We start from the raw sequence: 25,712 nt of genomic DNA, 5'->3' as shown, positions 1-25,712 counted from the left end.
TTCCGACCACAGAAATGAACCACGCACAGCTCTCCTCCGTCCGCTGGTCTGAGGCGAGGCTGTGTGCTGAGCCGGTACTTGGGCACCTCCGCCACGACGGCGCTCTGAATAAAAGATGAGAGCGCTGTGTAGCACTGGGCCGGATTCGCTGTCACCCAGGGAACTGCCGCCACACTGCATGATGAATTAGGGCCACGCCGGCGGCCTCCAAACCCAATTTATAACACTAATGCCAGGCTGAGGTGGGGGCCGGGGATGCACCCTCAGGCAGAGTGCTGGGGGCCGCCGGCGGAGGCCACACGGGCAATTCCCAGTACCCACCTCAGAGGGCACCTGTGCCCCCAGGTACACTTATTTCCGAATGTTTTCCTGCCTACTTTCTAACCTCTGCTCTCCCCCCACTTTTAACGCCAGTCCACTTCTGCAATTCTATTACCCCTGTTTTATTCCCCACTCTTACCTGTTACATCTGCCATTCTGTTACCCCTGTTGCACCAGCCATCCTGTTACCCCTGTCCCACCAGCCATCCTGTTACCCCTGTTGCACCAGCCATCCTGTTACCCCTGTTCCACCAGCCATCCTGTTACCCCTGTTGCACCAGCCATCCTGTTACCCCTGTTCCACCAGCCATTCTGTTACCCCTGTTCCACCAGCCATCCTGTTACCCCTGTTGCACCAGCCATCCTGTTACCCCTGTTGCACCAGCCATCCTGTTACCCCTGTTGCACCAGCCATCCTGTTACCCCTGTTGCACCAGCCATCCTGTTACCCCTGTTCCACCAGCCATTCTGTTACCCCTGTTCCACCAGCCATCCTGTTACCCCTGTTGCACCAGCCATCCTGTTACCCCTGATCCACCTGCCATTCTGTTACCCCTGTCCCACCAGCCATCCTGTTACCCCTGTCCCACCAGCCATCCTGTTACCCCTGTTGCACCAGCCATCCTGTTACCCCTGTTGCACCAGCCATCCTGTTACCCCTGTTCCACCAGCCATCCTGTTACCCCTGTTGCACCAGCCATCCTGTTACCCCTGTTCCACCAGCCATTCTGTTACCCCTGTTGCACCAGCCATCCTGTTACCCCTGTTGCACCAGCCATCCTGTTACCCCTGTTCCACTTGCCATTCTGTTACCCCTGTTGCACCAGCCATCCTGTTACCCCTGTTCCACCTGCAATTCTGTTACCCCTGTTCCACCCGCCATTCTGTTACCCCTGTTGCACCAGCCATCCTGTTACCCCTGTCGCACCAGCCATCCTGTTACCCCTGTCCCACCAGCCATTCTGTTACCCCTGTTGCACCAGCCATACTGTTACCCCTGTCCCACCTGCAATTCTGTTACCCCTGTTCCACCTGCAATTCTGTTACCCCTGTTCCACTTGCCATTCTGTTACCCCTGTTGCACCAGCCATCCTGTTACCCCTGTCCCACCTGCAATTCTGTTACCCCTGTTCCACCCGCCATTCTGTTGCATCTGTTCCACCTGCCATGCTGTTACCCCCATTCCATCCATCATTCTATTACCCCTGTTCTACCTGCATTGTGTTACCCCAGTCCCACCAGCCATTCTGTTACCCCCATTCCATCCATCATTCTGTTACCCCTGTTCCACCTGCCATTCTATTACACTGTTCCATCTACCATTCGGTTACCTCTGCTCCCTCTGCCATCCCATTACATTCAAATTTACATTTATTTACGTGGCAGACGCTTTTGTCCAAAGCGACATACAAGTGAGACACACAATACTATTACCATGTTCCATCTATTGCTCTGTCACCTCTGCTCACCTCATCATTCTATTACCTTGTTCCATCTTCCATTCTGTTACCTCTGCTACCCAGTATTCTCTGTTCCACCTACTATTTCATTACGCCATTTCACCTCCCAGTCTTTGTTCCACCTGTCATTCTGTTCCTGGGTTGCCCCACACCCTTTCCAGATCTCCCCGGAACAAGCCAAATGGATTAGGCGTTATAAAGGCTTTTGTGTTGTGTGAGTTTTCATCTCTCTGATGCCAGGCAGCGATACAAGAGGCCATCTCCAAAATAACAACGAAATGCAACTGTCAAACTTGTTTTTAATCATTTATTAAAATGATTCATTAATTCTTATTCTTACTGTCACTTTATACTTCCTTTCACCTGCCCAGGATGCCCAGTCGGACACACCCAAAGCCTGCCGGTATCCCCTTCCATGAAGTATCTCTTTCCTTGAGAACAGGCCCTGGAACAGAATGGCAGTAACTCCGCCCAGATATGCCCACCAGTGCTGTGAGGCTCGAGGTCTAAATCAGACGGGTTATGGAGCGGGAAGCAGTGAGAGGTCACCCAGTGTCGCCAAGCCATCCTGCTGAGTCACTTTGAATGAAAGGATCCGGCGAGAGGCTAAAAGAACTCCACCATGGAATGCGTCAGCATCCAGTCATTATGGGCTACTCTGCTCCTCGGAGCATTCTGCCCACTCTCTACATGCTATGAATAAATATGGCTCGTTTAATGCTCTTGAGGTCTATTAAGGTGATTGTGAGAGCTTTATATCCCCCCCTCAATTATAATAAAGTGTAATAAAACTCCCATTACCTAACACAAATTTGGCTAATTCACTTGTAACTTAAAGGGCCATTGTATTCACTGAGAAAGCAAATTACGCATTTTCCGCGACCAGGATGGATCCAGCAGAATGGGACGCAGTAACTTGGAGCACTGCATTTTTTCCCCAGGACTGTCTGCATCCCGCAGAGAGTGTGGAGACGCAGTGAGCTAATGACCTGTACTGACCTCTGAAGCTTGTCACGCAGCAGCAATAAAAATATTTAAGCACCGGTGACCTTCTGATACTCGCTGTAGCGAGAGAAGCGTCTGCGATCAGCGTCATGTGACAGAGTGTCGAAACACCGCTTCCCATACGTTAAGGAGAGCTCACTGTGCACGATAAATCGCAAATGAGGGTGTAATCCCGCTCTAAAAGTGATATAACGCAGGCCCTGTGTACGCTTGATCAAAGATAGCATCGCTCACACTTTGTGATGGATAATCTTATTCCCGACTTCACTCGACAACCGGAGTCATCACCGAAATTTTCCTCGACGTTTTAAAAGACGCAGTTTGTGAGCTGGAAAATTCTGCTCTCCTCATGCTTGTTTCATTCGGGGTGGGGTAAATTAGACTGTAAAAGTGTGCAGGTTCTGTTCAGGTGTTGGGGGGTGGTTCAGAAGACTGGTATGCAGACGCTCTTTCTCTGAGATGTGGCAGAGTCTGCTTTTCCGATTTTTGTCATTTTTTTATTTTTACGCCCCCCTACTTCAGCCCAAGCTGCGGTAAATTATCCGTGTTGTGTGTCGTGAGGAGGACGCTGATCCATGCATCCGGACGCACGTCTCCGTTTTGTCTCGGAAGATTGGGAGCCTCATTTAAATGGTGCCTTTTGTTACCGCCTTTCATAAGTGAGCATGGCAATTAAAAACTGATCGATATTAGAGGAAAAAAGCAATGAAATGCCAAACAATGAGTGCTGCCTTGTGGGCTGTCACCTCCAGCATGTTAATGCGGAGGCAAGTAGCCATGCATGTTAATATCACACCACATGTCAGTGGATTGTGAGGGGGCGGGGCCTATCCTAGGCAGGAAAGGGTACCGTGTGGGGGATACTCTGGACGGGATGCCAGTCCATCACAGGTGACAGATACACACACACACGAACATACACACTATGGACAATTCAGAGATGCCAGTCAGCCTGGACTGTGGGAGACATGAGTATGCAGAGGGAACCCACAGAACCACTGGAAGAACATTAAGTTTAACTCCTGAAGCCTGAAGCACATGACCAAAGGAACCACACTCACATTTCGCGAGCTTTCAGGGTTCTGTAAAGCCTTCGCATCTTCTAATGCAGGATATTAATAAACCAGGTTAATGACTGGTAATGTTGGCAATAGTAATACATGTACTGCAAGTAACAGAGCAGGTAAGAACCTGAAAGAAAAGATGTTATTATAAAACAAGTGTGACGTAGTGCAAAGCAGAAGTATGGGATAAGAAAATAGCAACAGGACATTGAAAGTCCATCTATACATCCTCCCATCCATCTTCCAAGCGCTTAACCAGTACTGGGCTGTGGGGTGGGTGAGGGGTGCTGGAGCCTGTCCCAGACAACACAGGACGCGCTGTGAAGAGGAAACAGCAGAAGGATTTATGTCTTTCAGTAATATAGGCTTCTATCCAATGGCACTTAAAACGTTTACGATTCTTGACTTTCCCAGATTATGTAGCAGGTATATTCACTGGAGCTCCTCAAACGATGTACCCTATTCCCCCCCCACACCCACCCCCACTGGAGCTCCTCAAACGATGTACCCTATCCCCTCCACGGACAAGGCTGCAGGGTTCAAACTGAAGGCTGCGTCAGGAGGCCCCACCCTATGACTTTAGCAGATGTGTCACATACCCCCCCCCCCCCCCCCATATGTATGACGGACGCTCATGTGTACAGTCACTTCACACTGCAGGGTGGGGGAGGGTGTCAGGAGGGCGGGGGGGTGGGTTGCATACCTGGACCAATTCACTGGTTTGAATCAGAAAAAGAGTCCAGGTGTGTGTGTGGATTAGGTTCATTTAATATTGCGGGGACCACATGTCCCCTACAATGTAATAAAAACCTCTTATTTTGACGTCGTGGGGACCATTTTCCAGGTCCCCACAAAGATCTCTGAATGCAATCAAAAAATAAAAAATGCCAAAAGTTTGTTTGATTACTTATGGTTAAGGTTAGGGCTGGGTAGGGATTAAGGTCATCATGTTAGGATTAGAGTTTTCCCCATAGAAATGAGTGGAGAGTCCCCACAAAGATATATGTGTATGTGTGTGTGCTTGTGCCCATGTGTGAGCCGCTTTGTGTGTGTGTATGAATGCCTGAGAGTTGTTCTGTCTGTGTAACTATGTTGGCGATGTGTGTGTCTTTTCGTTGCTGCAGTTTTGTTTGCCTGACCTTTACGTCGGTGTCTGCGAGTGTGTAACAGCCGTTTCTCCTGTGTCTGTCTGTTTGTCTAGCCATGCTTGCCTTGCGAGCCCCTGTATGATATAGCTCTCAGCCTCCTTGAAACCTTTGAGTGAGTTTTATGGTACTCCGTGTTCTGGTGGCTGAATTGGGGGCATTTTTCTCCAGAAGTCGCCGATCGCACCCCCGCTGATGTGTTTGGCCGCCGTTTCCCAGTGAGTGAGAGTCCATTCCCTGTTATGTGACACAGTGCGTGTTTTTGGCCACATGGTGAAACGGTTTGCAGTGCAGAATGAAGCATCTCCCGCACTGCGCAGTGCTCTCCCGTCCTCTGGACAGTTCTTCTTTGCGCTGACACGTCCGGGAAGCACCGTGAGCCACACGACCAGCACCTCAACTCTGCAGCCCAAGTAACAGCTGGTCCATTTAAAGCTAGTCTGGCCTCACATTATCTAGCTGTGTGCCCGGAAGGTTGTAGGTTCCAGTCCTATAGCTGGCAGATATAAAGGTCGATCCCTGGTTTCTCCATGTGCGCTGGATGCTGGCTGATCCTAAGCTCACATGTATGTCGCTTTGAAAAGTCTCCTTTCGGTTAATTCATATAAACATTCCTGAAAGCAAGCGAAGCCAGAAACTGTCAAGATGCACCCAATAGTATCTATGCTCAATGTTTTTCTTCTTCGGGACTGTCGAGTAAACAGTTTGAGGCCTGCTTATACAAGGTCTCATGTATAATTATTAATTATTAATTACGAACGCACATTAGCGTGACAATAAATCAGCTCTTCGTTGTAATAAAACCCCCCCATTACGGTGAGTCAGCTATGACTCGGTCTAACTGATATTTTAATTAGTCACCTAGAGAAGAAAACATGTCACATTCAGGAGGGGAGGGGGGTAAGTTTTGACCTCCCGGAGTGCAGCCCTAGGGTTTAGTCAGTGCGTGTTGACGCTCGTCGAGAAAGGGAGCCGGCCACAATTCCCACCGACGCCTTCTGCCCGTCCAGACCATGGGGGGTGGGGGGGGGGGGGGGGGGGGGATGCAGAGCACGTAGCCGCCCCCCCAGACTGACATGTGTGAACAGAACACACCCGATCCGCCAGCCCATACTCTAGGGATGCTGGGTGGGTCAGACGAGGCCCTGAGCCCCAGGATCGCATCTCCGTGGCCCCCATGCGCTGCATGTCTGGCTGAGGGGGGGAGGTGCTGTATTTCTGCCAAAAAGATCCATCTCGCCCAGACTCCCTATCTGCCAACCTGATAATCAAATTGACTTTAGTACAGCATATTTCCACAAGAGCGGCGCTGGGGCTCAGTGGGTAACTCTGCTGCCTCACGCCTGCACGGCTGTTGGTTATTCATGTCTCCGATGTGTCTGCGCAGTTTGCATGTTCTCCACATGCTGCATGGTTTCCTCCTGCAGTCCATGCAGCTGAGCCAAGTGGTGTCTCTGAATTGCCCATATGATGTGAGTGTGTCATGTGACGGGCTGGCATCCCGCAGAGGGTGTCCCCCTGCCCTGTGATGGACTGGCATCCCATCAGGAGTGTAGCCCAGCCTTGCGCCCTATTCTTCCTCAGATAGGCTCCAGGAATCACTGTAACCTACATAAGTGGTTAGAAAAATTAGGCTGAAAATTAGCTCTGCGGTACATTCATTTCACTCCAATATGCGGAAAAACTTCAAAGAGTGTAATACTGTAAGAAAATAATGTCTAAAATTAAAGCTCAAATCAATGGGCGATCTCTGCTTTTTACTCTCACTAATGCACGCACAGCTTCAGTCTGTATCCAGTGGGCCACTTTAGACTGAAAACGGGGAACTTTAAAAATTACTAATTTGAGCGATTTCCTTACATCTGGAATCAAATGGCTGTTCCTGAACCTGAAGCCGTTGCGGGGGGGGAGGGGGTTGTGTGCGTGCACTGTGGGTGCGTCAGTATTTACGCCACAGTTTTATAGGAGCTACGGCTGTAAATGCGTTTATTTAAGGAGTCGGGATTTAGTGGCGTGTTCGCAAGCGCTCTCCTGGCTAGACAAGAGCCCCCCGCCTTCACCAGCATTAAGTGTCGGTGACACAGATGGAAAACATCTGGGCTCGGTGCCTGCTGAAGACACCTTCAGCCCCAGGATCGCGTCGCATTTCACTAGGGTGAAATTAAGACAGCCGTATAATTATAATAATGTAATTATGGCTGTTAAGCTACTGTTTGCAAACAGCTCTGACTCCAGGATTTTCTTAAATTCCCTCTTTGTAGTTCGGTTCTGCTTTAGCTTCGAAAGTTTTTCAGCCTTTGACGTGTTTTCGCAAAACTAACCTCACCTCCCCTCTGTGAATGTTTGTACTGCGAATCATCCATGGGTCAAAGACGGTCCAGTCTATTGAATCACATCGACTCTTTATACCATTGTACTGTTGCTGTCCCTCAAGCTATTTGCTAAAGCACTGACTTCCTTAAATGCTACAAATAACGGTACCTTTGTTTCATGTATTACAGACCGTATTCCTTATTTATTGCAAAACATGGCTTTAGATTTTGAAAATATGATATATTTGCCAAGGACATCTTGAAATGCTTTGCGCTGCCTGTTAGCTAAACCTGCGTTATGTACGTCTAACTTACGTCTAATTTGTGATGACGCACATTTCCTGGGATTAGGTATGACTCTGTTGAAGTGCACTGACGCCTTTTCAGCACGTGTTTGGGATCCCTTCGTCCTCCTCCATGATTAAATGATCCATAATTAACAATCAATTATGACTGGAGCAGCTCCAGCGGTCTGTCGCTTTTGGTTGCGGTCCAAATGCCGTTGGCTGTCGAACAAGGGATGACCTCATAAGTCAGGTCTCAGAATGGACCGTGTTGAGTCTCGTACCCATACGCGTTATTCTGAACATCGTAGATTACCTGACCAGTTCTTTTTCTGTAGGAAACGTTATGTCTGAGTATTTTGTGCTGCAATCCAATCTGGAAACACTACTGAGGTATTGCAAATCCAGCGTACGAGGTCCACTGATTGAAACATCACAGCAAGCTAAGTAAAAAAAAAATGTTTTAACTTAACGTTAACCAGTCATCTGAAGACAGTCTCCGACACAGCTTGCAAAAAAACACATTTTTTTTTTTCCAGTGGATGCAAGCCAGGTGCTAGTATTATTTAAGATGCTGGATTGAATTTAAATTGGCACAATCACACTCGGGAGAAATGGGAAAGATGAAATGTATGCTCAGATGATATCGCATGAATCAAGCCGCCTGTTGTACTGCACCGCACCGCGCGTTGTAAATCACGGCGGTCATTAAAGTGTAGCGCTGCAGGTTGTGCGAGTCACATTCGTCATTGTTCCGTGGTGGCACACATCACACATATCACGCTAGTCATTATAAGAGGGCGGCCCTTCCCTGCATTAATCACCCCAGGCAGAACGGGGCCTCTCGCTGAATTCGCCGTTCCGGGTTTATCGCTGAAATGTGTGAGCGAACAACTCCGCTGTCTGAACGTGGCCAACTCTTTATATACCCCCGTCTCCCTCCCGCTGACCCAGAAAGGCAGCCAATGAGATCGTAGGCCTTTTCAGGTTGGCCACCCAGACCCAATGTGCACACGGACACAGAAGAAGCCAGGAGCCTTTACGGATTGTTCCACAGAAGTATCTAAATGCCTTGTTTGCCCCCCCCCCCCCCACACACACACACTTTTTCCATTTGTGGTTTAATATTGAACCCTGCTCACATAATCACTCTCAATAGTCATTCTGACCAGGTTAAAAGTTCTTGAGACTCACAATCGGCATGCGGGGGTGGGGGGGGGGGATATGACCCTCCATAGACACCTGTTGTTTTCACACCAGGATGCTTATTAGTTTGAGCTGCAGAATCAGAATCCTTCAATCTCCTTCCCTCCCACCCCCAATATATATATTTTATATCTAAATTACAGCCTTTGTTCCCCCAAATGTTGAGTCTATGGCTACGGCCTCGGTGTACAATGAGACATATAATCATCACAGAAGCATCACAAAAAACAAATAGACTGAAAAATGGAAGTAAAAATAAGCTATTTATAAACATGCACGTAAGCATATAAAGGTGAGATAACCATACATATCAGGCAGCTTTGGGCGATGTGCAAATAAGCTTATGAAGTCAATAATAGCATACGATCGCGTTATTTTCTGATTTCCTATAGCAGCTGTTTTCGTACTTTAAGTGGCTTTTATTATCAAACCGCGCCTATTTTGGATCCTTTTGGGTTAAGTGCCTCATCCGAGGCCGTTCTTCAGCCCTGAACCTGCGCCCCTTTCCGTCTCGCACGTCGGACCCTGAACCGCAGCCAGCTGTTTTGTTGCCGAACGGCAGCGCGCTTTCAAGAGTCCCTCCCCTGATGCCGCCAATAGCAGAAACGGCCCCGTTAGACCCGGAGGCAACGGTAGCCATGGGGACTGGAGTCTGTTGCCTGAAGAAAAGCAGCTGGTGAGGGGCATCAGTATTCCAGGAGCGACATGGGCTGACCCACTTACGGGCTGCACGGGTGAGGGAGTGTGTCCTGCCTCCATCCCGCCGTCTCCCTTAGGTACCCCGGCACACCTTGCGAGGGTAAGCCTAAAGGTGTGTTAATTTCCGCTGCCATTATCATTTTAAAGATGTGGGCCAGCACACACACACACACACACACACACACACACACACACACACACTCGGTCTTCAATAAACGCCATATTTACACAATAAATCCTCTGGACAAGCTACTAACCCTAAACTGCGTCCTTACACCTTTTACTGCCACACCTTTGGGCTTATTTAAAGCTGCACGCAACTGAACTGAATGTCGTATTTTTATTCATCTTGTCCACCACTGCCCCCCAAAACTACATATTTTCTGCTACCTAGTACAATAGGGTATATCATGTAAGAGAAAATATGATTCATGTCTTACTCTTTATTGGTTTTATTTCTACATTAAAAATCACTATTTCCGCATCCATAGAGACCCCTACACATTTTCTTCCCACGTTACGCTTATCCATCTCCACACCTAGCACCATAAATCTTTTTTTTCTTTGCAGTTATTGTGTTAGATGTCTGAAAAATATTCCAGTGTGCTAACGCTTGCTGTAGCCTATTCCGCCCTCTCCATCCTGGTGCCTCTGAGCCGTGGCAAGAGATTGGCATTGAGAAAGTTATTTCTGAGACCGTGAAAGCATCCGATTACCGCCAATTAAGTCCTCAGTTTATTTAGCCATTCTTGCAAGCAGCCTTTGTTGTCATCGACCTGTAAACCCTGGACTCAACTGTGCGAATTAAACAAACATCCCGATTCACGAAGCGGTGACAGTTTGTTAAAAATTAATTGCAATTTATCCATGAATGCGTATTGTACAACTACACAAATTAAATGATTCAGACTAAAAGCTTTATTCACAGTTGGCTATATGTTTACGTGCTGCAGTAAAACAATTCTGGGCTCAAATGCGATTTAGCATTTTATTCATAGCGAAGTCATCAGAGAGCGACTTGAGCAAATGAATTGAGGCGCAGCCCTTTGTTTGGTGCGGTAAATGGAAAAGTGCGTGCGGAATAAAATAATTGCTTTAAAAAGGGAAAAGATGACGTGACTGTATTTTGGTTATTTGTGGAAAACGTAAATACCGATAATGCCGAGAAGAGAGCAATTTAGATTTAAATGTGACTGTCAGTCATGAAGTTGACGTGAGGATCGTTTGGTTTTATGCATCTTGTCATGATGTGGTGCGATATTTAAATTATGCCTCCGGTTTCAGCAGGTTGTGAAATTGGGGTAAAATGCTGGTGGATTTTCTCAACCGAGTCGATTAAGCGATCAAGAATGTCATGGTCAGCTGTGCTCTGCATTTTATCATAGTTTATTTATATCATAGTATCATAGAAATATGGGGTCCATTTGAGTTTACTTGTCGCTCCACTAACTGACTCGCTGGAGCTTCAGCCCATCCTAAGTCTTAAATGATCATCGGTTCCTCTTGCCATTTATTTACAAGACAGATTGCCTCATCCAAAGTGATCTGCACAGGTACTCAAGACGGACGACTCTATGCGCTTTCCAGGTTGTTCAAATAAGATCGGAGAAGTTCGCAGAGAGCCGAACATACCCCGAGTAACAGGTCGTCAACGCTAAGCGCTGTTTTCACCCTGTCCTCTCGTTAATAAATCAGCGTCTTGTTTTGACCACCCAACGGATCGATGATGAGCTTAACGCAGATAACTCCTGAATGGCGACTGTGTGCAACCCGAGATCACATGTTAAAATCTGTGAGGGAAGACTCACTTTTTCAACCCCTTCCACCCCCCCTCGGTGAAACTCGAACCTAGATATTTCAACAGGGATCCGTTCCTCGGGAGATAGAGGAGGATTGATTGTCTTTTAAACTGCAGTGGTATCGGTGAGCAGATGCCCGGGCTGCTCCATGCGTTGCGCCGTGCCACCTGATAGCACAGCCAGGGGTCGGCCCAGAGAAGACGCCTTCCCTGTTTATCTTGTACGGTGCGATAAAGTTGGAAGCAGGAAAGGGGAGAAGGGCTTGCCCGTTTCCGAAGGATGCCGCTGCCTTCCGTCATCTTATTCAATGCAATAGCATACTATAGGCCTACCTTAACATCAAGACTAGACATCGAGGTGTGCGAGTATACTGAAGGCGTGATGGCTCCCTTTCAAAGTGTCAAGGGATTGTCATGCTGAATGAGAACATGTACATCAAATCCTTTAGCAGTAGTTATATGAGAAGTAATCTTAAGCGTCTACCAAATTTCAAGTTAGTATTAGCGCAGTTTTTTCCTGCATGGGTCCATATACACTGAACTGAAATCTTTACCCATTACGTAAAGTTACATCCATCCGGCAATCTTACAGACATAATTGGATTCCTATTTACTATTAAATTAGTAGCTCATTTTGATTAGCCTATTGCACCACTTATCTGACTTCATGCCGCAGTTGATGAACTGCAAAATGCATAGACCTACCTGTATATTTCACATGCGGAGCACAGAAAGACGAGCTATATATTTTTTTGGTCTAATAAGATTTTAAATGGTTACAAACACGCTATTCCTTTCATAGAAGGGAAAATGTTTTGTGACAATGCATTGTGTCACTATTCTATATGCTGGGTGCTCTAAAGAATAATATACAGACGATCTTAAGCGATGATCATAAACATTGATTTAAAGTTCCGCCCGTTTTTGTTAGTGAATAATTTGTTGAAGCTACCAGGTTATGAGAATTTATGTCCGACTTCACGCTTTTCCAGTTCCCTGCTTCAAGCACCGAAGTAGTTTCGTGTTGGGCGGAGGGGAGTCACCCTCTTTCACTCCTTTTTTTTGCGATCAAACCAATCAGGCATCCCTATGATTTCAAGCCGAAGCGGCCAACCAGCGCTCCGCAGGCCGGAGGGGACGGTCATTCAGCGCGAGTGTCTATAGTAGTAATGCCACTCCACAGATGTTGGGGCTGCCTGCTCGCTTCTTGTCACTGCTGAGAGCGATCGGGCGAGCGCTGTGCATGCTGAATCCTGACACTTCTCCAAAAAACTAAGACGCTTTCATTTGTCCCCACTAACAGCCGAGGATTTGCACGGTCGATCGGTGGGATTTTATGAAACTGGACGTGTGATTTTTCTTCCTCTTCTTTCGGATTAGTGTTCCTTACTTAGGAAATGGCAAAGTGTGTACCTGGGAGAAGATCGGGAGTGGGGAAATGAGATTGGAAACCGCAGTTGAATGACACGGGGATGCGAGCGACCTGAAGAGCTTTAAGACGCATTTCTGCAACGTCGAGGCATTTCGCTTGTTGCTTTTGCTCCAGACGAACGGGATTAATCCTTGAGGAGAGTCGCTTTCTCGTTTTCTTTTATTTTCCTTTCGACACAAGGATGTCTTGTGGATTCCTGATTGTCATTTTGTTGAAAACATTCATTGCTCTAGTTCTTGGCGGTAAGTAACAAATCAAATAGACTTATAATTTTTTTAAGTATTTTATTTACATTATGTGTTATTCTAGCATACTGGTGTTTGGTGGTTAATTGTGTGCATGTCATTTAAGGGATACATACAGCACACATCGCGCCGCATTGATTATAACTGTTTCACACGGACAGTTGCCTGGGGAAAAAAACACCTGGATTACCTGCTATCTCTGCGTCAAACTTTATAAATATTCGCCTTACTTTAGGATTATTTTGACAAACAAATTGCAGTTAAGCTATGTATAACATAGTTGAAATGTTCAATAGATATAACTATTTGATAGTAATTTAAATGCACACCGAAATGTAAAACATGGAGAAGTAAACAGGTATTAGTGTCAGAAGACTGACATACGAACGACATTAGTACAACAGAAAATTGCACTGAATCTTTTTTTATGTTGCGGTCTTAGAACTGGCAAATAGGGGGTAACCACTAGTATTCACTGCACTTGTAGTTTAACTGACAGCCGAAAACTGAATGCATTTTAGTTACTGGAACCTTCTTCCAGCCCCCGACACAGGAACCGGCGAGCAGCGCCCGTTTTTTCATTCGCATTGTCCCAGTGATCGGAAGGGTTACAGGCGTCTGTAGCCTGATCTCGGGCGGGCTGTGCCGTGTCAGATCACGGCTGTTACCTATCGCTTTCCTTCACTCCCCCATCTGACCGTTATGGTCCACTGTAAGCCCCCGTGTCCATCGGCCACCCCGGCCGTCTGCTCCCTCCGATTACCCATCGGTGATAGGATACGCAAAGCGTGACATAACATCGTTTCTTTTAAAAATAGACTTAAAAGTCAGCCTGCATGACTGGAGAGAAGGACGGAGCGTCGCTTTACAATTGAAACCAATAGCGCAAATTTTTTTTGCTTTTTCGTTGCATCAGCACACATTTATGTGAAGCAAACAAAATGATATACGTAATATTATATTTTTAACTATACAGCGGCGTTTATTATTGATTCAGCAAGGCAGCTTGTTGCTACCCAGTCAACAATAAGGGACGTAGCGGGGCAGTCATAACGGATGGGGTTCTGTACTTTAGCGGGACACGGATGTTTTGTTGAATGAGAGTAATCGCAGTAAAATGATAAAACTGCACGGAATGCGACTGACATTATTCCAGCTCCGATAAGGGTGTCCTCTAGAATAAAAAGGTCGTGTAAAAGGTTATAAACTGCTCTGTGTTATGTACATATACGCCTGATTCTCTTACATTATTTGTTGCATTATATTGCATCACATTACATTACATTTACATTTCCACTATTCTATAGCCGTATATAGTAGTCGTACGTGGTATTGACCAAGAAAAAATATATAATGCATGAAAATATATCATAGCTTTCAAGTAATAAAGTGGTGCTGTTCATTTTAACGTCTTATTTCGTCTTATTTATTTGCAGATACATGCGGGGGAAACATCCAAATAACCAATGCAAGTTATCTTACTTCACCTGGCTACCCGACCTCATATGGACCATCTCAGAAATGCGAATGGGTGATCCAAGCTCCAGAGCCGTACCAGAAGATCTTAATCAATTTTAACCCTCATTTTGATCTCGAAGATAGAGATTGCAAGTAAGTGCTGCGATTTTAAACTGAACTGCGCCACCTGCCGGCCACGAAGGTGTCCCATTGCTGATTGTCGCGCAAATAGCATATACAGTTAATCTCCTATTTTTGGCCTGGTTTCCCCTCATGCATAAGTTAAATAACGATTCTTCAGCAAAGAAGAATAAAACGTTCATTTAATCTTTCGTTTGGCCTTCTTTTTTAAACGTAGAGAAATATGGGAGACCATAGTTATGCTTAATCCTTTTGTAACTTTAACGAAGATTAGGTTTAGTGGAGTACGCAAAGATCGTATCATTTTGAGCGATACCTCTAGTTTCTGTCTGACTTGTCCGTGGTTTTGGCGCTGATCTGGAAAAGCTTTGCTGCCGTTGCTAAAAACAAGTAAAACAATCTTCAATCTTAAGACGTGGCTAGATGTACTAAGAAGCAAACGTGACTAAGTGGGAGTCCCATATTATTGGCATAAGCAGAGTTTGATGTTTGCCTTGGGGGGGCAAAAAAGCAGCATCTTGCTCATCTTATGTGTTAACGCACGTATCTGACGCACACACAACGTAGTATTTTGCCTACGCACAGGGTACCAGCAAACTGTAACGCGAAGGTGCAAGGTTCCAGCGCAGAACATGTGCAATGCTGGTCTGGCCAAAAAAAAAAAACGCTCCACCCATGATTATTGGCGCAGTTTAAGTAACTTTCACCTGGTTTGGGCTGCTTAGTGCTTAAAGTTGAAGGTCTGAGCCCTGCTTTGGTGGCACTCACCCAATTGCGGGGGGGTTTGTCCTTCACCAAGAGAGCCTCTTGTCTCGGTTGAACACTCCAAATGTTTGCGCTGCTTACTTGGGTGACCTTTGGAGAAAGATAAGGCAGCACACTTAAACCGAACCATTCACACCAGTCCGCAGATGAAAACATGGCTTTTATTAGACCGTGCTCTCATCCATCCATCCATCTAACCCCTTATCCAGTGCACGGTCACAAGCCTTCCCAGGAAGCACGGCGCAGGGCTAAACCCTGGACGGGATTCCAGTCCCCCACAGGGACGCAATCATACACGTAGGGGTTTCAGGGACACCAGCTGGCCTCACTGCATGCTGTGGGCCCAGGGGAGAACGTGCAAGCGGAGGCGGGATTCGAACCCATAACTCCAGAAGTGTCGGGCAACTATGCTTTTGCAAGCTGCCTTTATTTAGAACAGTTAGTCTGTTATTTTTCGGCTCGTCCAAGGAAAAAGAAAGTTCTGGAAATTTCTGGTCGAAGAGAAAATATTTAATTTTCTGTGGTACAGCGGCATTTAGGGGCACTGTGGCTTTAGGTCCAGTGACACAGCAGAATAGGCAAAAAAAGAAAAATAGGCAAAACAAGCGTGTGACTGTTCTCTCGCTGCAAGTTCGATAAAAGGCGTATTCTAAGCAGATGAGCTTGATCTGGGACTCTTTTGCATTTCACTTGCCCCTGTGGATTTTCCGGTAGCTTTTAGTGTCGGGACGTGTCTTGAAAAGCCAGCGGGCAGAAAGTACAGCGTGTTTAAGAGCGTCTCGGTGGGAGAAACAGCCAGTCATGCCGTCAATGGCCTGAGGTGTGGGGAGCTTAAATGAAGCCTTTGTGTGGAGGCCCGGGGTGCGGCGTCACAGTCGTGCCCAACCGGGGCAGCCCTGGAGAGACAAAGCCGGCTCACTGAGACTTTTGGTCACATGACCGCCGCTCAACCCCAAGCTGTAGATGCTGGAGTCCGTGCCGGAGCACACGGGGCGGTATCTGCACGGTGCCTCTCAGGGGTTCAGCTGTCAAGAGGGGGGAGTTGAATCTGTGTCTTCTATGCCAGCAAACCTCAAAAAAACCCCGGTGAGAAACCAAAGGCGGTCACAGGAAGCCGTATCCTCTGGGCCTGGCCTGTGGATCTGGCACGCCTCCCAGACTCTGCGCTCGCCGGAGCGCCGTGTGTTTCTGTCACACGCGCATGGTGACACTCCCCAAGGTGACCTGCGTGAAAGGACCTTTGAACGGTGGGAGCGCAGAAGGCTGCTCTGGGCCAGCTTCTCTCCATAACGGACAGGTCCACGAGTCGGGGGGGTGGGGAGAAGGACATACATGTCCTGGTTTCCGTCCAGTTCAGTTCCATGTATCTCCCACCTGCCATTTCTGGAGTCTTTAATGCTTTTTTATTTAAAAAAAAAAAAATAGCGCATTATTTTCCCTTGCGCTCACAACTAGTGACTGATGCAGAATGAAAAGCCTCTGCCGTATTCTAACCTTGTCCCAATTCGTTGTGTGAGTCTCGGCTAGCAGAATCTGCCCCCCCCCCCCTTTGGAGAAGGGGGCCTTTTATTTTCACCGTGGACAGCGAGTCTCTGTCCAGCGTTACCGCCTCACCTCAAAGGCATTTCCTCACAGGGGAGCGGCGGTCACGAGGCCGGCTGGGAGGGGGGGGGGTTTTGGGGGGCGGCGGGGGGTGGGTCACATGTGGGGCCCAGGGACAGAGTCGCTCTGGGTCGGCTGCTCGGACCTCAAGGAGCGACAGGGGTGGGGGGAGAAGACAGCTCTAGGAGGCTGAAGTGGACCGAATGTCACGTGCCCAGTCTGCTTCACTAAGAGATCAGGTCCTTTCGAATGGGGATGTCAGCGTACCAGAGTTCCGCCTTCATCTGCATCCGTCAGTGCGGCTGCTAAAGCTTTCGCAGTGGTGTGTCAGCATATTTAACATATAACAGAACCGCAGATGCCTTTTCTTCCCCAGCAGAAACGACAATAATATCATTCTTTTGTTTCACGCTTGTCGCATTTGTGAGGAGTGTCTGATTTTTCGACTGAGCGCTGGGACGCGCGCCTCAGATATGAACTGGAGCGGTGGAGAAAATTAATCCTAATTACAATTAGCGAGCAGGGAGGGAAGCTCAGCCCAGGATTTATTGGTGATTGTTTGCCGCCCCCCCCCCCCACCCCCCGCCCCCCGACCATGCATGGCACAGAAAGAATGGCTTTAGCCGGCCTGCCCCCTTGGGGCCTGAATGCAGCGTGTCCGGGCTCGCCAGGGCCGCTTAGTACCACGCTGCGCTTCAGATGGACTTCACACTAAATCGATTTGTGGGCCTCGGACACGGGCCATGCGTCAGCGAGGAGGAGTGCGCCCCCCCCCCCCCGTGCCCCCCCCCCAGGCCCGTGAGCTTCAGCTTTTCATGAGTCCCCCGAAAAGGAGGACAAAAGAGCCCTTCTGTAGAAGTCACCCCCTGCTTGTTTACGGCGTGTTTGCCGGAGACTGAGATCGCGGATTAGTTCTGTTACCTAAATCTGACGCGAATCTGCTTGTTTTTTCGACTCCTTGTCTGTGCTTCTTTCTTTGATGCGGCCAAAACAGCTTAAAGTGGCTTTTAAAGGGCCGGTGCTCCTTCCAAACTTGGGGCTTTCCCGGACTCTGTAACGGCTCCTCGCGTCCCCTTGCTCTGTTCTCTTCCTGCTTGGATGCCTGTTTCCTCCTCGCCTTTCCTTGAGGATCCTCAGCTGCACTTCGTCCCTCCTGGCACTGCTCAGGCCGACAGTAGTAGCTTTTCACCGCACCCTCCCAAACACCCTGCCCCAAACCATGTCACAACTCCCCTGCCTCCTCACCCCCCACCCCGCCACCTGCTGTGGCCATTTTGGACGGGCTCTCTGAAGCCTCGGCTAACAACATGGCAGCCGTCTTGAGCACAGAGGACAGCTTGCCCTCAAGAAACTGGCAAGGAGCGGCAGTGTCACCGTGCCAGCCAGCCTCCTCTGAGTGCCGCCCACCACCGGCTTGGCATCCGCCCGCTCCTTGTGCTTTTCCTAATTTCCAAGAAAACCAAAAAAAAACACACAGAGAAGGGAAAAACACAGTGAAAAATGTCACAGAAACATATAAGAGAGGGATGCTAGCTACAGGACGTCAGTAGGAATGATGTGATCAGCATGGAAACGCCCCCTACTGGCGGATAACAGTAGTAACAATGTTGCTTGGCTGTGTCATGTGACCTTATCAGAAGATTAAGGTGGGGGGGTGACTGAGTGCTGCCCTTTGCCCTCGGTAGCAAATATAATCAAGCAGGTGGCTTTTTAAACCCCCCTCCCCCCTGCAACAGCCCCCAGCGGCTACGCGATGCAGGCACGGTAGTGGGCGTTTCCCCGCGTCATTCTCCTATCCCGCCCTCCTCATTCATACCCCCCACCCCCCATGTCTACCTTTCCAGTAGGGATCCACATAGCCCCACCGTGGCCAGATTGATGGGGCCGGACACATGCCGGATGAGCCAGGAAGGGGCCATGGTCATTAACTCTGGATGACCCTCACGGACGCATGGCCGCCTGTCCTCCGTGGGCGCCGGCCGCATGCACGCCTCATTAGCGTGTCCGCATTGCGCCGGGACTGAACGCGGCATCTGCCTCCAAGCCGAGCTGTTTGTTTGGATGCTCCCACCGTGCTTCATAAAAAAAAAGAAGAAAGCGTGCATCATTTTGCTGATTATTAATCCCGCAGACTGACTAAGCTGTTTTCGTCGGTTTATTTACTCGGTGTTCATTACGATGTCTTATTTATGAACTCGCGGTTGTCTGGCCTGACCTGTGTCTGAACCTGGCGGTTTCGCGGCCTGCTGACGTCCCCCTTCGTAAACATGGGTATAGGGGTTCGGACCGGGCTTGGGAGGCTTTTGAGGGTCAACAATCCGCGTCACTGTTTGCAGATCCAGCACCTGATAATCCCCCCCCGCCATACACACACATACAGAGGCAGGTACCTGTGACATTTGCCCTTCTTTGTAATTATTTCTTAGTGATGTTTACTTCGGTTTGGTTTTCTGCCATCTTTATCTTCATTCAGAGTTTATGAGTTCATCCCTCTGCACGAACAGACGAAACATTCCATCCAGTAAGTCATTTCGTATCCCGGCGTAAACATCCATCAGTCCATCCATCACTCTACCCTGGGGCATTTCTGTAAAAGATTTCCGATAAATTATGAGTGATTCCAGGGAATCGCTTTAGTTTTCAGTAGATCATAAAGTCACAACACTATACTTTGGCGTCTGATGTCTGTTTGTTAAGCCAGTAGGATCACTTGTTTCAGGCTTATCTGGAGATTTGTGACATATTATCAGATTTGTGTATCGTGCTAAATTAACCAGATCCGATGCATCCTGTCATGTTTTAGTGATGGCCGTGGTGGTTAAACCACCCAGAGTGAGATAAGCCATATATATTTTCCATAGTAAGACACACACGTTTTCCTTCTCTCTGTATTTAATTCAACATCCCCGTCGTGTTTTCGTTTAGTGCAGAATTAAACAAGTGTCAGATTACAGTAACAATAAGAGAAATGCTAAGAAAACATTTAGACAACGTCAGGCGTAGCGTGAGTCTGTGACTCAGAGGCCGACATGCGTTCAAAACATTTCCAGAAGTGTGCGAAGTTTATAATCTCCATCATCTGGGTGCTCCCTGAATCAGACCTTTGTGTACCTTCCCCTTTCACAAAACAGCTCCCCCAGTGTTATTTCTGCTATTGGAAAGAAAAATGTACAGGAAGAAAAGAGGAAGGGAGATTTTGCAGCTGAGTGTAAAAGAGTCCAACCTTCTGCCAGGACCGTGTAAGAACAGCAGTAAAGGAAGCCAATAAACAGCAGACGTTTCTCCTGGCTGGGCTGCAATGACCTCTAGGCTGCTCTGCATTTAATGGTGCTGTGGAGTCACATCAAACTAAAAACGTTAGTAGTCTTGAAGCCTGGGGCCCATTGCACACAGTGGGGGACAAGTCATGTGACTGTGTTCCTGCCAGCGGGAGGGAAGAGTGATAGACCTATCAGAGCACTTTATTGCGAGAGGAAAACAAACCGAAGCCGGCTTTGCAGTTGCATTTTCTCTCCATCTTTTTTTTTTGCCAACACGAAACATTGGCTTAGGGAACGTCTACAAGATCTTAGAGTTTGGAGTTTCGGTGACACGTCAGTTTGTCTTGTGTTTCCCAAAGAACGATTGTCGTACATTGAAAGGGGAAGAACTTGGTCCTGGGTACGTAGCTCTTTCAGCAGAGTAATTAATTATTAACATAACAGAAAAAGCCAGTCTAATCCATCACCCGGCCTTAATCATTATCCATCACCAGAAAACGTATGCTAGACTGCTGCTTGGTCGGGCCAGAATAGGACAACTGAAATATCTCAGAGAAAATGTATCCAGGTCCCACATTATCTCCGGCCTGGAGTCTGTCCCAGGTGTAATTAGCCTGTGGGGCTCTCCCTTCTCAGATTTACTAATGGGGTCCAGAGCCAGTAACTCCTGAAGAAACCGCGACTCCAGTCATTGGGGAGTCGGTCCTGCGTAAGCATCTGCGTTCATGGCCTGATGTCAGCAGCCTACAAGCGTAGGTGTCGAGAATATGTGCTAGGGACTGTGTTTATATCAGCCCACTCAGGCCACTTAGCGAAAACACTTAATAACCGCACAGAACACTTGGCAAGATGTATTGACCAACAGCCTTGGGGTTAAAGGCATGGTCGCTGGCCAGGTTAATTAGCGGAGTACCTCGGGTGAAGAGAACATTACCTTTGTGGCATAGAAAATGGAAGTTGTACAGCCATTCCTTTACGCTGCTTAGTCTCAGAGACTTGGATCTTGTTACATTTCAAGGATTCTGATCCCTGTATAGACGATCGTTTGTTTAATTTGAATGTTTGTTTGGTCGGCCGGTCTTGACGTTTGTTTAACGCTACTAAGTTTCCCCGAGCTTGGCAGGCGGAGGAACATTCGACTGTGGAGTTTTAACCTCATTTAGGAGCCGAAACCGCGTTCTCCGGAGAGCACGGCTAATTGTTTGAACTTCGTGTAGCGCTCCGAGGAGGACTGACCCGCAGGTGGCTGGCAGCACGACTCAGCAGCACGTCGGCGTGGTGATGAAACGTGGGAAGGTGGCGACTCGTGCCGTCAGCAGACGGTGGTACTGCCGCAGGGTGGCAGCCCCTGGAGGGAGTGCTGGGGATTGGTCCGCTTAGTTGTGGTCGTAAACGATCTTGCTGTGTGTTCAGGACGAATTGAGCATGTGTGGCCAGTGCTTAGAGATCCTGAGGCCGTTATATCTACCCCAGTACATATATACCTGCCTTATCCGCTCTCTTATGAGGGGAGATGTGATACTCAAATGAGAATCTCATTAACTTATTATTAATCACCCTGGGCATAGGCTTTTATAAGGTCTAACTTAATATTATGCGGATGAACATCCATTAATTCCTGTCTCATTAAAAATCTAACATCCTGGTTGCCGTTTTCAGGCTCCTGCTGTTGAAGGATACCACAGCGCTTACGGGATGCCCACAGTGTATAGTGACGGACTTGCCGCTTTAAGGGAAGAGGCCGCCGATTGTTTGTCATCGTGATGGATGTCTGTCTAGTCGCATTAGTGAAGATGGACCAGGAGATTGCAAGCCGTGCTGTAGGGCAGTGGCGGCTTGGCCCTTCCCGTTTTCGGCGGGAAAGCGAGGGCGGAGCGTTCTCTCGCGTCCTAGCCCACGTGTGTCAGGGAGCACTTGAAAGCAGGAGGCCCTCAGTCCATATTGCAGATGTCATATGTAATTACGCAGCGATTCACACGACGATGGTGCCCTTTCCACTGTTTTCCCACAACTGAGAAAGGAAGCCCACAAGCAGAATATGCATCGGACTGAGCTTTAGCATTTATTTCTTCCAGTTTTTACGAGTTTGGGCAAGAGGAGAGCACTGGCGTTCTGCCGCTAGAGAAGCGCAATAAACTCACAGAGCACATGCATGACCCCCCCCCCCACACACACACACAGCTCCAAAATCGTGGTTTTTTTTGCAGGCCTATGTGGTCGCTTCCGCAGATGCTCCTGAAAAGAGGGGCTCCGTAGGGGGTCCAGAGGGATGCGAAGGCGAGAGAAGAGACGTTCCAAACAATCAGCGGGAGCTCATTACCGCCCCCCCGCCGCCCCCTCTGGCTCTTGCGTGACTGCAGGTCCACAGCATAGTGCCGGCTGCCCTACTGCCGTCCCTCTCCGACTCCCAGCAGCCAAGTGCGCTCGTCTTTAATGCCATCAGTGTTGTAACGATTGACAGCTTGGTCGTTCGGGGGATGATGTCGCGTGTTGTCCCCGTGTTCTGCATGCTGACCCCAGGTCAGCACCGTACAGCTTAGCTGAATCATCCTTCATTCAGTAAATCTATGTGTGCAGGTCCGCAACAGTGAACTGGTGTCCAATCCAGGGTGAGCCCAGCTTAGCACCATTAGGCAAATTAGGCAGCCGCCTAGGGTGCCGTATTCAGAGGGGGGCACTGGTTTAGCAAGCCAATTTCACTTTGTCTCAGACGGGGGGGCGCCGGCGGTGAAGCTGGCCTAGGGTGCCACATGGGCTAAGTACGCTATGCTTTCATGAGAAGGTCCGGGATCAGCTTGACTCATAAGCGCTTATGCACAACAGGTATGTGTGGTAGTCGTTTATCATTATGTCTAATATATATGATTCTTGAACTTCAGGCATGTTCTTATGCAAAACAATTCCTGTCAGCACATGTCTAGCTGAGGTATTTAACCATGACATTTAACACGGTAACAAGCTTAACTTGTGGCAATTGCGAACCTATCGACTTCTCCTGCCATGCATATCCATCTAAGCCTTTGCAATGATCCAGTGTGGAACTTGCGGGTATGTCTCAGCTAATAAAAATGTCGACCGGTCCCCCGTGATGTCATCCCCCTGTGATGTCATCTGCCTGTGATGTAATCCGCCTGTGATGTCATGCGCCTGTGATGTCACCTGCCTGTGATGTCATCCTGCAGCTTATTCTCCCTTCTGGGTTGAGTCTGTGCCAACAGCCACCTCAGTCCTCAGTCATAAACTTTGGGCATTTCCTCTCTCCTGTACCATCCTCACTACGGCCAATAACATTCCCCACAATTCCCATTAATTCAAGCCAGAAAGGAACGTTTTGCAAGGCACTGCCTTGGGATCTTTCAGCAGGTGTCTTTTCACCACCTACCCCCTGCCCCATCCGCACATTCCCCCAGTTGCCAGTTAACCTGAAAAGCCGTCTACGGCGAGCGCAGCTCATAATTTACTTTACCTTGAGGGGTGATGGAAATTGTTTTGACTGCAGTTTTACTGATGCAGTTATTATGTCTGTTGGTAATACTGTCACTAACGTTATTATGTCTATTAGGAATGTTGTTGCCGCTAACGTTGTTGTTTTCTCATCGCTCGTTATGTCGTTGTTTTACTTACGTTACATGCCTTGGGGCATCCAAAGTAGCCATCAGCAGGTAGAGAACTAAGCAGACAGTTTTCATATTTCAGTCTGTCCATCATTATCCAATGACCAAGCTAACCTTCCGGAAAAAAACAAGTTACGTTGCGCTCATATGTTGCTAACATTTTGAACCTCTCAGGCGCTACCATCAACATGTTAGCCATCGGTGTCTTTTTCTCCGTGTGAATATTCAGATGTTGGGTGGGGTCTGACAAAGCACCACCGTAATGAGGATGTCCTCCGGCACTGACGACCTTCACTGTCCGGCTTCTCCAGGTATGACTACGTGGAGGTGCGGGACGGCCTGGACGAGAACGCCAAGACGGGCAAGTTCTGCGGCAAGATCGCTCCCACCCCCATGATCTCGTCCGGGAACCAGCTCATCATCAAGTTCGTGTCCGACTACGAGACGCACGGGGCTGGATTCTCCATCCGCTACGAAGTCTACAAAACGGGTCAGTACACTCCGCTGTCTCCCTCCCCCGGCACCACCCCCCCCCAACCCCGGCGGTAGCCTCAGCTGGACTCTATTACTATAAATATGGATTTCTTTATTTTTGTTACTTATATTTACGTAGCAGGGAATTCACTGCGAGCATTTTTGGTTCAGGTCACGTCTCAGGAGTACAGGCAGGAACTTGTTCAGGAAGCAGTAATCTGTTGATTACGAGCACCGTAAATCTTGTGTAGGAGTCACAGCTAAACATTTTTATTTATTCCTCGCTCAGCTGTACATTTATGTTTGTTGTGTGCCATGAGACAAACGCTGTCAGCCAGTCACGCCAACCACCGGAGAGCAGGGGGCTTGTTTTGAAAGCACGGCTCGCATTGTTTTGCCGTGTATTGTATATCACCTTGTAGCTGGCATGAAAAACCCACTCCCCTGCTGGATGATCGGGAGTGGGGGAGGGGCAGTTACGTGATGCCCCTGTCAGCTGCAGTCGCGCACGGGAAGCTTTCTCTCCGAAAGAGATCCGCTGAACTGCAGCCAGGAGTGTCGCAGCCTCGTGGGTCCTACAAATCCTCCCAGTTCCTACGGTCGCCGACTTCCATATTAGGCCGTACAGGACGGCTCCGCGACTCGCTACCTCCTCAGTGCCATCCAGCTGTGCACCTGCCAAAAGCGAATAGCTCAGATCTGACGATAACAAAGTCGCCGCTCACGCTCCCAGCTTATAGAGTCACCTACACGGACCCCTTTAATCTAACACGCCCCCAAAACCTGGACATCTAACTACGATTCTTGGTTGGTGTCTCTGCTATCAGTCTCCATCATCCACCTCTACTTGCTTTGACCCCGAGAGTGTACTTCCTGTTGCCTTCCTAGGCTACAAATCATGTGTTTATCCTCTTACGTGTGACTAAGAGAAGTTCCGCAGGACAGACACTGGGAGTCTCCAATGCGGTGACCTTCGCAAGTCATTAGAGGGAGAGCCGCAGATGGTTCAGAGTCTCTTAGAACCCACCCAAGTCGAAGGGAAGGTTCTGTGCCAGTGTGGGGACAGTGACAGAGTTTCTGCAAACATCTCTTCCGGTGACGACATTCCTGACAGTCGATGCAGCTCTGAGAGGAGACAAGTTCTGCAAAAGGCAACACAGCTATAATCTCAAATTTCAGGGCGCGGGTACAATCATGTAATGTACGTCTGTCTGACATTTCAAGGAGTCAACCAAGAGGTCCCTCTGGAGGACGCCTGTATTTACCGAGTCGCTTTATCTAATTTTGCTGTGGTGGAGTTGACTGGCCGAGAACATATGTTTTAGGGCCTAAAACTCCGCCACATCAAAGCCACAGTACAGAACCGAAAAAGTTAGCGAAACCCGACTCAGCGATCCTAATGAAAAGGGCCATTGTCAGTTCACCAT

General features: G+C 48.3%; 1 protein-coding gene across 50 annotated transcripts in view; it reads left to right on the top strand.

Moving 5' to 3' along the window:
• Nucleotides 1-12,428: 12,428 nt before the first annotated feature.
• Nucleotides 12,429-25,712, top strand: part of LOC125740105 (neuropilin-1a-like) — a 33,499-nt gene continuing 20,215 nt past the window's right edge. For all 50 annotated transcript variants that reach the window (XM_049010907.1, XM_049010906.1, XM_049010904.1 and 47 more), the window contains exons 1-3: nucleotides 12,429-12,968; nucleotides 14,408-14,582; nucleotides 24,123-24,301. In XM_049010907.1, coding sequence (XP_048866864.1) covers nucleotides 12,908-12,968; nucleotides 14,408-14,582; nucleotides 24,123-24,301 — 415 coding nt within the window. In that variant the 5' untranslated portion in view covers nucleotides 12,429-12,907. The remainder of the gene's footprint in view (nucleotides 12,969-14,407; nucleotides 14,583-24,122; nucleotides 24,302-25,712) is intronic.

Source organism: Brienomyrus brachyistius, chromosome 4, assembly GCF_023856365.1.
Source record: "Brienomyrus brachyistius isolate T26 chromosome 4, BBRACH_0.4, whole genome shotgun sequence".
In the NCBI taxonomy this organism is placed as follows: domain Eukaryota; kingdom Metazoa; phylum Chordata; class Actinopteri; order Osteoglossiformes; family Mormyridae; genus Brienomyrus; species Brienomyrus brachyistius.
This window is presented reverse-complemented; position numbering and strand designations above follow the sequence as displayed.